The 10,913-nt window shown below is 40.5% G+C and overlaps 1 protein-coding gene across 3 annotated transcripts in view; it reads left to right on the forward strand.

Annotated features, from left to right (window-relative positions):
• The window catches only part of LOC142369269 (uncharacterized), a 99,766-nt gene extending 90,087 nt beyond the window's left edge, over positions 1-9,679 (forward strand). For all 3 annotated transcript variants that reach the window (XM_075451598.1, XM_075451597.1, XM_075451599.1), the window contains 7 exons: positions 92-1,033; positions 1,977-2,069; positions 2,568-2,651; positions 2,786-2,950; positions 5,345-5,533; positions 6,360-6,451; positions 7,188-9,679. In XM_075451598.1, the coding sequence (XP_075307713.1) occupies positions 92-1,033; positions 1,977-2,069; positions 2,568-2,651; positions 2,786-2,950; positions 5,345-5,533; positions 6,360-6,451; positions 7,188-7,401 (1,779 nt within the window). In that variant the 3' untranslated portion in view covers positions 7,402-9,679. The remainder of the gene's footprint in view (positions 1-91; positions 1,034-1,976; positions 2,070-2,567; positions 2,652-2,785; positions 2,951-5,344; positions 5,534-6,359; positions 6,452-7,187) is intronic.
• The last annotated feature ends 1,234 nt before the right edge of the window (positions 9,680-10,913 follow it).

Below are 10,913 nucleotides of genomic sequence, written 5' to 3' on the forward strand. Positions count from 1 at the left end.
CTAACATGGTGAAATGCTGAGGTGTTTTAGAAATACATACCAACTACCTTGCTGATTCAGAATAAACTCACTTAAATAATTTCACTTGCAGGCTCCTTCAGGAGAAACAAACCTTCAAACAGACAGTGGTGTGCAAAACAAGCTGTTGTCTGTCACAACAGCAACAGAAGATGCCAGTAAAACTAGTGCCAGGTTCAGTGATGACAAACCAATGACATTGGTTCCTATAAAGCTACCTGACCAGAGCTCATACACAACACACCGAGCTGTGACTCCAGTTCTGCCTACAGATCAGAGGGCTTCATACGTACAGTCAGGCAAGTCTCAGGGCTACTCACAGTGGGAATTGTCCACTAAAGAAGCACAGTCCAGCGAGCTTTTTTCACCCATGTCGGATCAGTTTTTGGTACCACCAGATTATGAGGCAATATTTTCAGGATATCAAACCCTGAAAGTTTCTGAATGTAGCCCAGCCTCCTTGAATGATTTAAGTCCAGTGTCTCCGGCGTTCAGTGACCCCAGCTCAGCCCAAGCTGTGATGGAAGATACTAGCAAGATACAGTCTGAAACTGTTGAAGATTTAGAGTTTTCTCCAGATTTTAACACAGTCCTCTCAGACTTTCAGAGCGCAGTCACGGAATTTGAATCACAGAAACCAAACATCCTATTGAAGGAACCCAGAAAAAGTCCAGAGTCTTCGCGGGACTCTGATTCAGATCTGGAATTCTTTGACTGCAGACAAGACCTTTCTGAACCAGACGATATGAAACCAGAATATGAGCTTACCTATAATATCTGTGTAATTCCGAGGACTCCTCCTGACATCGGCTCCATGACAGGAAGTCTTCAGTACGCCGCTCAACCTTTTCTGTGGGAGGAAAATGGCAAGCGTTTCTCTGGCAGTCTTGGTGAATTTGCTTCTGGTTCTGAGAGTTCAAAGGAGTTTCCCACAGAGGTTGGCCTTCCTATATGTGAGGAGCTTCCCTCTAGAGATCAGGCAGGGTATTATGATGATGACGACTTCTTGGGAAGGGTAAGAGGTTGAGCATGAACACAGTGACTGACCTGGTTTTAGGCTGATTGCTGCACTCAAGCTGTAGAAGATTAAACACACGCTTTATGGACTAAATGAGGCTGATGAGTGCTTTAGTGCATGAGTGAATAAAATTAAAAGAAGTATCTTAAAAAAATATTAATTGAAGTCTTTCTGGTGTTGTGATGGATTTGCAGTTCCTCTGTTTGAAGCATTGGACATGTTTACAAATGACTGAAGAATCCTCTAACCTTTTTTTCACATCTGCACCTGTTTGCACCCTTTGATTTCTGCATGTTGTTGTTCCTGAGGGTGTGAAACACCTGTTGATGCTTGTACCATGCAATTGGATTAAAAGTTTTTTCCCCACTCATTTACGTCAGTTGAACACATTGAGTTAATAGTAACTGACCTTGTGTGCTGTGGTCAGATCAGGCATGTTCAAAAATAACTTCTAGATTTGCATCATAATGGCCAAGAAGCTGATGTTTTGAAATGGCTCATTGTAAATATATTCTTTCTTAACATTGTTCACTTATTTTTTAAATTTTTTTAGAACAATGACAATTGCACAATGAAAAAAAAACTAATACAGTCATTAGAGCCGAAAACTAAATAATTGTTAGCCAAGTTTGTCCTTTAACAATTTATTTTCTGTATTTAGACATTTTTACTTGTCTACATAAATCCCCCCTTTTTTCATACGCTGGCTCTGATCTCAGCATGTTTGTTTCAGCTGAACATTTTTGCATAACTGTGCCTTCTCTTCATCTCACATCACTTTCGTGTTAAAATATATGTTTTTGTTTATTCCCGTATTCCATGCATCTATAAAATAACCTCTTTGGTAAATAAAAACAACCCAAAAAGTGAGGTTAAGAGAAAGACAGTTGCTGTAGTAACCTTATCTGTTGAACCATACTGGTTGTGTGCCGTCTCCCAGGAGATAGCAGAGGAGTTAGGGATGCTGTCCTCTGATAGCTCAGAGGAGGAGGTGCTGACCACCAGGGTGGTCCGACGCAGAGTAATCATTCAGGTAAAAAAAATCTGCTGCTGTTATGGAGCGCTGTTGTCACTGTAGAGAGGTGGACTTCTTCTCAGTGTTCATGTATTGCTTTGTTTTTCTGAAGTTGACTATCCAGGTTTATCATATACCAGAGAACATTCTCAGGCTGACTGCATTCATTCTTCTCTGAAATGAAGAAAATTATGTCTGAGTGCCTCATCTGCATTTCCCTTTTGCTTCTGTTCATTTTCATGTCGACACTGTCGTTTTGTCACACCTTTATTTTGTTGTTATGTATGGCATATACCTTTAGAGTTGAAAAATGAAATCCACAGCTTGTCAATTGCTGAGATTTTGGTCTCTTTTGATGGTTTCAGTAGAGACTTGCAGACATTTTCTTTGAAATAGATTGCACAATAGATCTGCTGTTACATGACAAATGTTGCTTAAAACGCTCTCGGTAATATACGCACTGGTTGTGTAATAGACATTAAGATGAACTGACGCTATTTTTTTGTGTTTTTGCAGGCAGATGACCTACCTGACATCCCTCCACAGACTGTCACTGAGGAGAAGTACACAGATGAGCATGGCAACTTGGTAGTGAAGAAAGTAAGAAACATTTAAAGACATCTTGGGAATATCCAGTGACTGGAATCACAAATTTATTTTTTGCCCTCTTAATGAAAAATGCTTATCTGGTTACAGTTCTTACTGTAAGAGTTGTTTTGCTTTCTCTCCATCAGATCACACGGAAGGTGATTCATAAATATGTGTCTCCAAATGGTTCGGAAACACAAGAGGTGACCATCGAAGGCTCTCACCAAGAGACGGTGCAGATAGAGGAGGGAGACAGTGTCTCCAGAGTGGTGAAGAGAACTGTGCTTCACAGCGAGGGGGATCAGAAAGAGGTGGGTAACAGCAGTATAATGCCACAGTGAGGACCTAAATACAGGAAAAGGTGAACTTTAATAAACGTACTGATGCACTGCCAGAAAGGAATTCTGAAAAATATGAAATTCACAAAAAAAACAAGATCCCCCTTTCAATAAAAGATCGAACTGACAGGAATGGAACAGGGCTGAAAACGATGCACTGGCAAGGAATAAAGGAAACCCGGCAGCATGTTTACAGTGGAAGGTATAAAACTGGTCATGTAAGGGCAAGAAGCAAAGCTAACTGGAATAAAAAAAAAATGAAGCAAGCTCTACAAATGAACCATGAAGTAAAGAGAACTTTTCAGCGCCTTATTAAAACCAGGCAGGGTGAGTTGAGGAAATCAGCAGAAGATATGATATTAATGTTAAGCAGTGAAATAAATAGAACTACACTCACACAATGCAAAGATAACTCAGGGTAAATGGTGCAGAACCTTAAGAAAACTTCCTACCAGAAATACTAGAAATACCCTGTGGCTGCAGCTATTGTGCCGACTGCTGTACAAACCCGTGGGGGGGGCGGTATTATGATCTGGGGTCGCTTCGGTTGGTTAGATCTACGTTCAGAAATGTCACGTCCCCAAAAGATACAGAGTATACACCAAATGAATGGAATGATTTTTCCATCAAAATATTTTTTTTCCTTTTTCCTGCTGGCACGAACAAATATCAAGATGTCCATCTCAGGATTTCTGAGGCTTAAAATGGGTGGATTGACCCAAATCTTTGGTATGTGCTGAAGAAGACTTCACGCAGCAGTCCAACTCTCCCATCTCCAATACAAGATCCATCCATCCATTTTCTATACCCGCTTAATCCAATTCACGGGGGTCACGGGAGCCTACCCCAGCTGTCATTGGGCGAGAGGCGGGGTACATCCTGGACTGGTCGCCAGTCCATCACAGGGCCACACAACCATGCACACTCACGCTCACTCCGAGTGTCAATTTAGAGACACCAGTTAACCTAACATGCATGTTTTTGGGCGGTGGGAGGAGAGAACCCACGCAAACATGGGCAGAACATGCAAACTCCACACAGAAAGGGCTCAGCTGGGATTCAAACCTGTAAGCCTCTTGCTGTGAGGCGACAGTGCTAACCACTACACCACCGTGCAGCCCTCCAATACAAGATCTCGGAGTAAAATTAATAAATTTCCATCTTTCTATTCATTTTTGTCTATTTCTCTCTGTTTTAATTAAAGTTCTTTGATAGGAATATTTTTAACATTCGACCCACTGTAAAGATTCTTGAAGAGATGAGACCTGCGATACCTAATTATCTGGTGGAAATGTATTAATTGTAGCTTCACCATATTCAATTCAATTCATTTTTATTTATATAGCTCCAAATACAACAAATGTCATCTCAGGGCACTTAGATAATAAAGTCCAATTCAAGCCAATTGGAATTCAATTCATTGTAATCATAATTATTCATAAAATAATCCAATTCGTTCATATAGAGCCAATTCAAAAACAATTTCCTAGCTAAGAAAACCAACAGATTGCACTGAAACTTTTTTCTTTTTCGGTCCAATCTCCCGTCCTGAGCGTGCCTGAGGCGACTGTGGAGAGAAACGACTTCCTTTTAACAGGAAGAAACCTCTGGCAGAACCAGACTCAGGAAGGGTGGCCATCCGCCTCCACCAGCTGGGGTTTGAGAAGACAGAAAGGGGGGGCAACAAACACTGTAACACCATTCAAAGGATATCTGTTGGAACAGGGAAACACGATTTAATGACCACAATAATGTCACATGTACATAAAGAGAGTAAAGTGAGGAAAGGTGTGACAGATGAGGCCCCCCCAGCAGTCTGGGCCTATAGCAGCTTAACTATGGGATGTTTCAGGATCACCTGAGCCATCCCTAACTATAAGCTTTATCAGAAAAGGAAAGTTTTAAGCCTGGTCTTAAAAGTGGAAAGGGTGTCTGCTTCCCGGACATTTACTGGCAGCTTATTCCACAAGAGAGGGGCCTGATAACTGAAGGCTCTGCCTCCCATTCTACTTTTAGAAACTCTGGGAACCTCAAGTAAACCTGCAGTTTGGGAACGAAGTGCTCTGTTAGGAAAATATCTTACAATGAGATCTTTAAGATATGATGGAGCTCGGTCATTAAGAGCTTTATATGTAAGGAGAAGAATCTTAAATTCTATTCTGAATTTAACAGGGAGCCAATGAAGAGAAGCTAAAACTGGAGAAATATGATCTCTGCTGTTAGTTCTCATCAGAACTCTGATACCTAAAAGTATAGGACTGATTAAATAGTTTTAGTTATTTGACCATAAATTATTGGACATATTTGTTAACCCATTGTAAGTGTACATACATTCAGTTCCTGAAGATCTTGAGTTTTTCTCTACAGCTGACCTTTTCGGAACCTCTGGCTCTCGGTGCCGCCACATCATCAGAGTTTGAGGTGGAGCCTGTACAGGGTCGAAAGGTCAGCAAGGTTGTCAAGACGACAGTGGTGCGAGGTGAAAGGATGGAGAAGCAGATAGGAGACACATCACTGGCTGCAGATCTCCCCTCTGCCCAAGAAGACTTTGAGAAGGTGAGTTTGTCTATACTAAAATCAAGATTCTGTCATGAAGTGAGTCCAGATGTTTGAAGATTTCTTGCAAGTGGGTAAACTATTATTCAACATATAGTTATAATTTCAAATATGTACTTTTATTATTATTTATATTATCATTGTTACTATTATATTATTACTGCTGAGCAAACCTTTTTATCAGATTTAACCCTTAAAGGGTAAGTTAGTTTTTTTTAAACCTGGACCTTATTACTGGCATAAAATACCTTCATCTACTCACCGATAACAGTTTGGTGAAAGTCGGCGTCCTTCAGCGGATATTTAGATCGGCGTATATCCATATAACATTATCTGTCTTTATTTCACCAATACCCCAATAACAACAACACAGCAGCTCTGAGCTAACAGTGCAATAGCACGCGTTCATTCATTCATTGGTCTTAAAGTATTGGTGAAATAAAGACAGATAATGCCTTATTTAGAGGCTGTATTGTCTCTGCCCTGTTCTCTCTGTTATATGGGTATACGCCGATCTGAGTGATCTAAATATCTTCCGAAGGACGCCGACTTTCACTTTTTATTGGTGAGTAGATAATGCCAGAAATAAGGTCCAGGTTTAAAAAAAAAAAACTAACTTCTCCTTAAACTGTAAATTGCAAAACCCACCGCATACACAACAGAGATATTTTACACAAAACAAATATGTAACTTGATGTAAAAGTTATTTCTGCATGTGATTCAACTGCTGAAAAATCAATCCAATGTGTGACTCCTATGGGTTAAAGCGTCGTTCTTTTTTATTTCCCACTTCTGATCCGTGTCTCCCTTATTGTTTCCCGTCCAGGCATTGAGTTATGCTGAAGGCTTTGAGAAAGTGCTCCTGCCTCACGTAGTTGAGAAAGCGATTGTTCAGGATGACGGTTCTGTTGTTAGAAGGTTGGACTGCATGGGAGTGTCCAGAAATGATCAGGAAAACACGAGTGCTTCTTAACAGGCATTTTAGTGGAGTTCAGCAGATGCATCATGTGATTTTACTTTTCTAACTTTTGATCTCTCAAACTTTGATTAGTACGTCTGTTCAGCTGGTTAATAGAAGAGAAGCCACTGCACTGTTTTCTCAGTGTTGGCTGTTATTCTTAGAACTGAAGTGTTTGCTGAGAGCTAACGTGTCTGCCACAGCGTCATAACTAATATGATTATTTGGGGCTGGCAGAGTTGGAACATTTCTAATTGTCTGCACAGTGAATGATTGTTTTAGTTGATTGCATCACTGACTGAATGCATGAATTTGAAGAAAAATGGCTGATGCATGATCTGTGTTCAGTTTCTGACTCACCGGCTGTGTTTCTGGCTTTTAACTTAACTTGAGTACAATCCCAATTCTAAAAAGTTTGGACACTGTAAAATGCAAATGGAAACAGAATGCAGTGCTTTGCAAAGTTTTTTTCACAATAGGACATAGAAAATAAAATTGTACAGAAAATGTACAGGTTTCCTAGGTTTTCCTTTTCCTTTTCCTTTCTATATTTATTTCTCTTAATTTAATCTCGTGCCAGGAGCTCAGAATCTCTACAGATAGAATAGAAACGGACTCTAATGACCTGCGTAACCCCTAAAAAGGAGAACTGTGGGGAGGGCCAGTGTTTAACCCCGGTTCCTCTTGTTCCTGCAGAAGTCAGATGCGTAAGTCACGGACCCAGAAGAGGACTGTGGTGAGGGATGCCCAGGGGAAGCACGTGCACCTGGAGCGCCTGGACGACACCCCGGACGCCCTGCAGCCCGACGCACTGCAGCAGCACCTGCACCGCCTGCTCCAACGCTACTGTGAGGATGACCAGGAGAAAGAGAAGGATGAAGAGGAGGAGGAGAAGGAGAGAACTGGCTGAGAGGCTGCTTCCACTGATCCACATATCTTCCACTGAAGCCTTTGGTGACGTTTGCTTCCTCAGATCAAAATCATCTGCGCCCCTTTCTCATCCTCGCTTTAAGTCTTTTTCCTCTTTGGTTTGTGGATGAATATCATTTTCTGCTATAATACTTTTCCTTTGCTCTGATTGTGACCAAAGAAAGCCCCCTGAATTGTTTCAAATGATCCTCGTCGGTGATACCGCTTTTTTTTTTACCCTTGGGCTGCTGTGGTGTGATGAAGGCCCAGCGCTTCAGAAGGTGGATCAGAGATAAAGGGCGCATGACGGATGCTTCGCCTCACACATGGGCCTCTTCTTGAAGAATTCTTGTAAACATTTGTATATAGATGAGATGACAGAAATCATGCTTGGACTGGAAACAAAATTGAAAGCATTTAATAGATTAGCCCACCTAAACCTGCTGTACATGCACTGATTTAGCTGGAGAATGGCCACCGTACGTACCAATGAGATTAATGTAACACGGAGAAATGAGGGGGTGGATGTGTGCATCGTTGTGAACTCTTTGTCATGTTAATCCATTGGAAAAGGCTGTGTGATCACAGCTTTTGTCTTTGTGATGCATTTAACCTGTTTTTTTTTTTCTTTTATTCGTGTCCGTCCCGTGTGTCGTTAAGTCACATTCTATCATCACCTGTGTGTGTGTGTGTGTGTGTGTAAATACAGTGTGTTTATGAGAAAGGAATTAGTGGTCAGGAATGTTCCGAGGGAGATTAAGCGCTTACTGATGTGTATGTTTTACACACGTGTTGCATTTCCTCACTGAATCTGCAGCAGCTCTCCTCCATGAAGCCTTTTATTCAATTATGTTTGGCTGTAATATTATTCTCGGTGTCAATTAATCCCGTGACAGCAGACCAACCGAGTTCTTGGATAAGGTCTACAAAGCACTTTACAATGTAAACTCCAACTGAAAATGAGTTTTAAAAAAACATCTCCGACATCTAAATCTCCAATCTAGGGAAATTGGCCCACATCCCCAAAGTGTGCATTAAACCAGGCTTCCTTTCCTGTTGACTGGAAGCTTAGATTACTATCAAGGCAACTGCCTCATGGACCCAACCCCGTTTTCTGTGTACATTGTGAGTAAGAACATTGTTCTAGAAAACCATCAAACATTTTTTTATTCTGGTTAAAACTGCAAAACTCACACGACAACGAGCAAGAAGCCCAGAGCTACCCAGTTGAGTTCTTTTTGGATCCAAATGGCACAAATCTATTCCCATGACTGTAAAAAAAAAAAAAGTACTGCAAAAATGTAAAATGTAACCAACAACTTAACAATTGAAAATTCTGAGTTTCAAAACATGTATACCCCTAAATTCTTCAATTATGTTACTTATATATATATCATCAAAGCGGTCATCAGTTTTATGAAAGCAACATGAACCCAAACAGCACCTGACTAAATTGCTCAGATCCAAGTGTAAGCTGACTGTTTTAAATACATTTTCTTAGAAAGCATACTATTATATTCATATTCATATATATTATTATTATTACGGTTCACACCTTTAACGGGAACAGTGCCGTTTTTGGCTGAGCTCAGTGGTTGTAGCCACGCTAACACCTGGCTGGTCTCAGCGTTCTCATGAGATTCATTGACACTAAGAACAACACTGAACACCTGGGTTATCCTCGGAGTTTTTTTAGCACCGTGCGTTTTGTAGACATGCTTTGCTTTTACTACTGTTGTTGAATTTAACTTTCACTGTTCACCATTAAATGACTGACTTCAAGCCCACTTCAGATCCAGTAAAGTCCAACATGCACTGACTTCCTTTTTCATGTTCGTATTTATTTATTGCTGTCCATTTGTGGTCCCTCAGTACTCCAGCTGCTGAAGCTGAGAGTAGTTTGTGTGTGTTTGAATGCGTGTTTGAATGTGTTTTGCCCTCAGACATACCATTTTGTTGATTTGAAAGCTGGCTGTAATGCTTTAAAGCCGATGAAGCTTGTTTGGTGTTCATCTACATTTCAGATGGTGTAACAATCTGCCATTTACTTTGAGTGTGATCCAATGAAAAAATAAAAGATATGAAGTCCAGAAAAGACCATTAATTTGATATTTGGTATAACAAGTATCTTGTTTCTATGGTGATAACACTATAAACAATTAACAGTGCAAATATCTATGCGGGCATGTATCAACTTATTACTGGAAAATAAATGCTAACATGGCATAGCAGCTGCAGTGTGTACATGGCAGAACAATAAAACTGTGTCAAACTGGCAAGTGATGTCATTCTTCCTAAAAGGAGTCAGTGGTGTTGAATGGCGGCGACAGTGCTGGACTTTTGCGGGATTTTCCTCCGAAAACTTCAACGTGACACTAAATCAAACATCAAAGATTTCAGAATGCTCAGCTACAAATGAGTTTTTGCCCAGAAACAACCATAAGTAGTAAATAAAAGTAAAGTGGTTCCACTCAGTGTCTTCTTTTGTAAATGGCTATGAGTCGAACAGACAACTGCAAACTAATTCCACAATTCAATTCAGCTGTTCAGATGTAAAGTAAATGAAGAAACTGAGGAGAAAGACCTTTGCCATATGAAACCCCATAGGAAGCCTACGTGTGAATCCAGTCTTACCCTGTTATAGAAACTGATTTGTGTGGATAAATATGAGTACATCATTTTATCTCTGGTAACAATCATAACAGGGAAATGTACTTCCCGCTTAAACAATCTCACACAAACCCTTAGACATTAAGGTTTATGTGATGTTCGAGAGTAAACAATGTAGCGTGCTCTCAGGAAAGACAGAGCACAGAGATGTTTACATAAAGATCCAACCTTTCTTGACATCAAGAAACGTACCCTCTTTACGACCCTCTCAACGGATCAGCTCAAAGGAGATAACGGAGCCAGATGTGAGACCAACCAAATGGGGTTCTTTGTTTCCGAGTCTTCTCTCCCCCAGACCAGCTACGAATAATAAATTATGTAGGACACCTCCTGATAAGGGAGCAGATGTAGGCTCAACTCTCCTGCTGGACCAACCCGAAGGAATGCCACACTTCCCTATTTTCAGAGAGTGAAAATTCCACTATAAACCTCACTTTCCGTAGACTGAAAGTGTGAAAATCATTACTGGACAAATCTACAGATCATTTTGAAACATTCGCCATTCTTGTACCTTCATTAATTACCAAGTTATGAAAATTGGATTTAAAAGGAATCCCTCTCGTGGAGCCACAGTGCCCCCCAAAGGACATGGATAACGGACACTTTTCACTATGTCAGCCTAAACAACCATGGACAATTTCAACTACGGATGTTTAATGTTCTCATTATGTGCAATGCATAACCTAATAGTGTTTAATTCCACAGGTATTACCCAAACAGCTGCAGATCATTCTAAATTAACAGCAACCAAAGTTGTCATACCATTTCTATCATGATAAATATGAAGTATTGTATGCTGATAACTGTCAATGCTCATATGGATGTTTATGCCTGCTTGTATGC

Source organism: Odontesthes bonariensis, chromosome 19 (genome assembly GCF_027942865.1).
Source record: "Odontesthes bonariensis isolate fOdoBon6 chromosome 19, fOdoBon6.hap1, whole genome shotgun sequence".
Classification (NCBI taxonomy): domain Eukaryota; kingdom Metazoa; phylum Chordata; class Actinopteri; order Atheriniformes; family Atherinopsidae; genus Odontesthes; species Odontesthes bonariensis.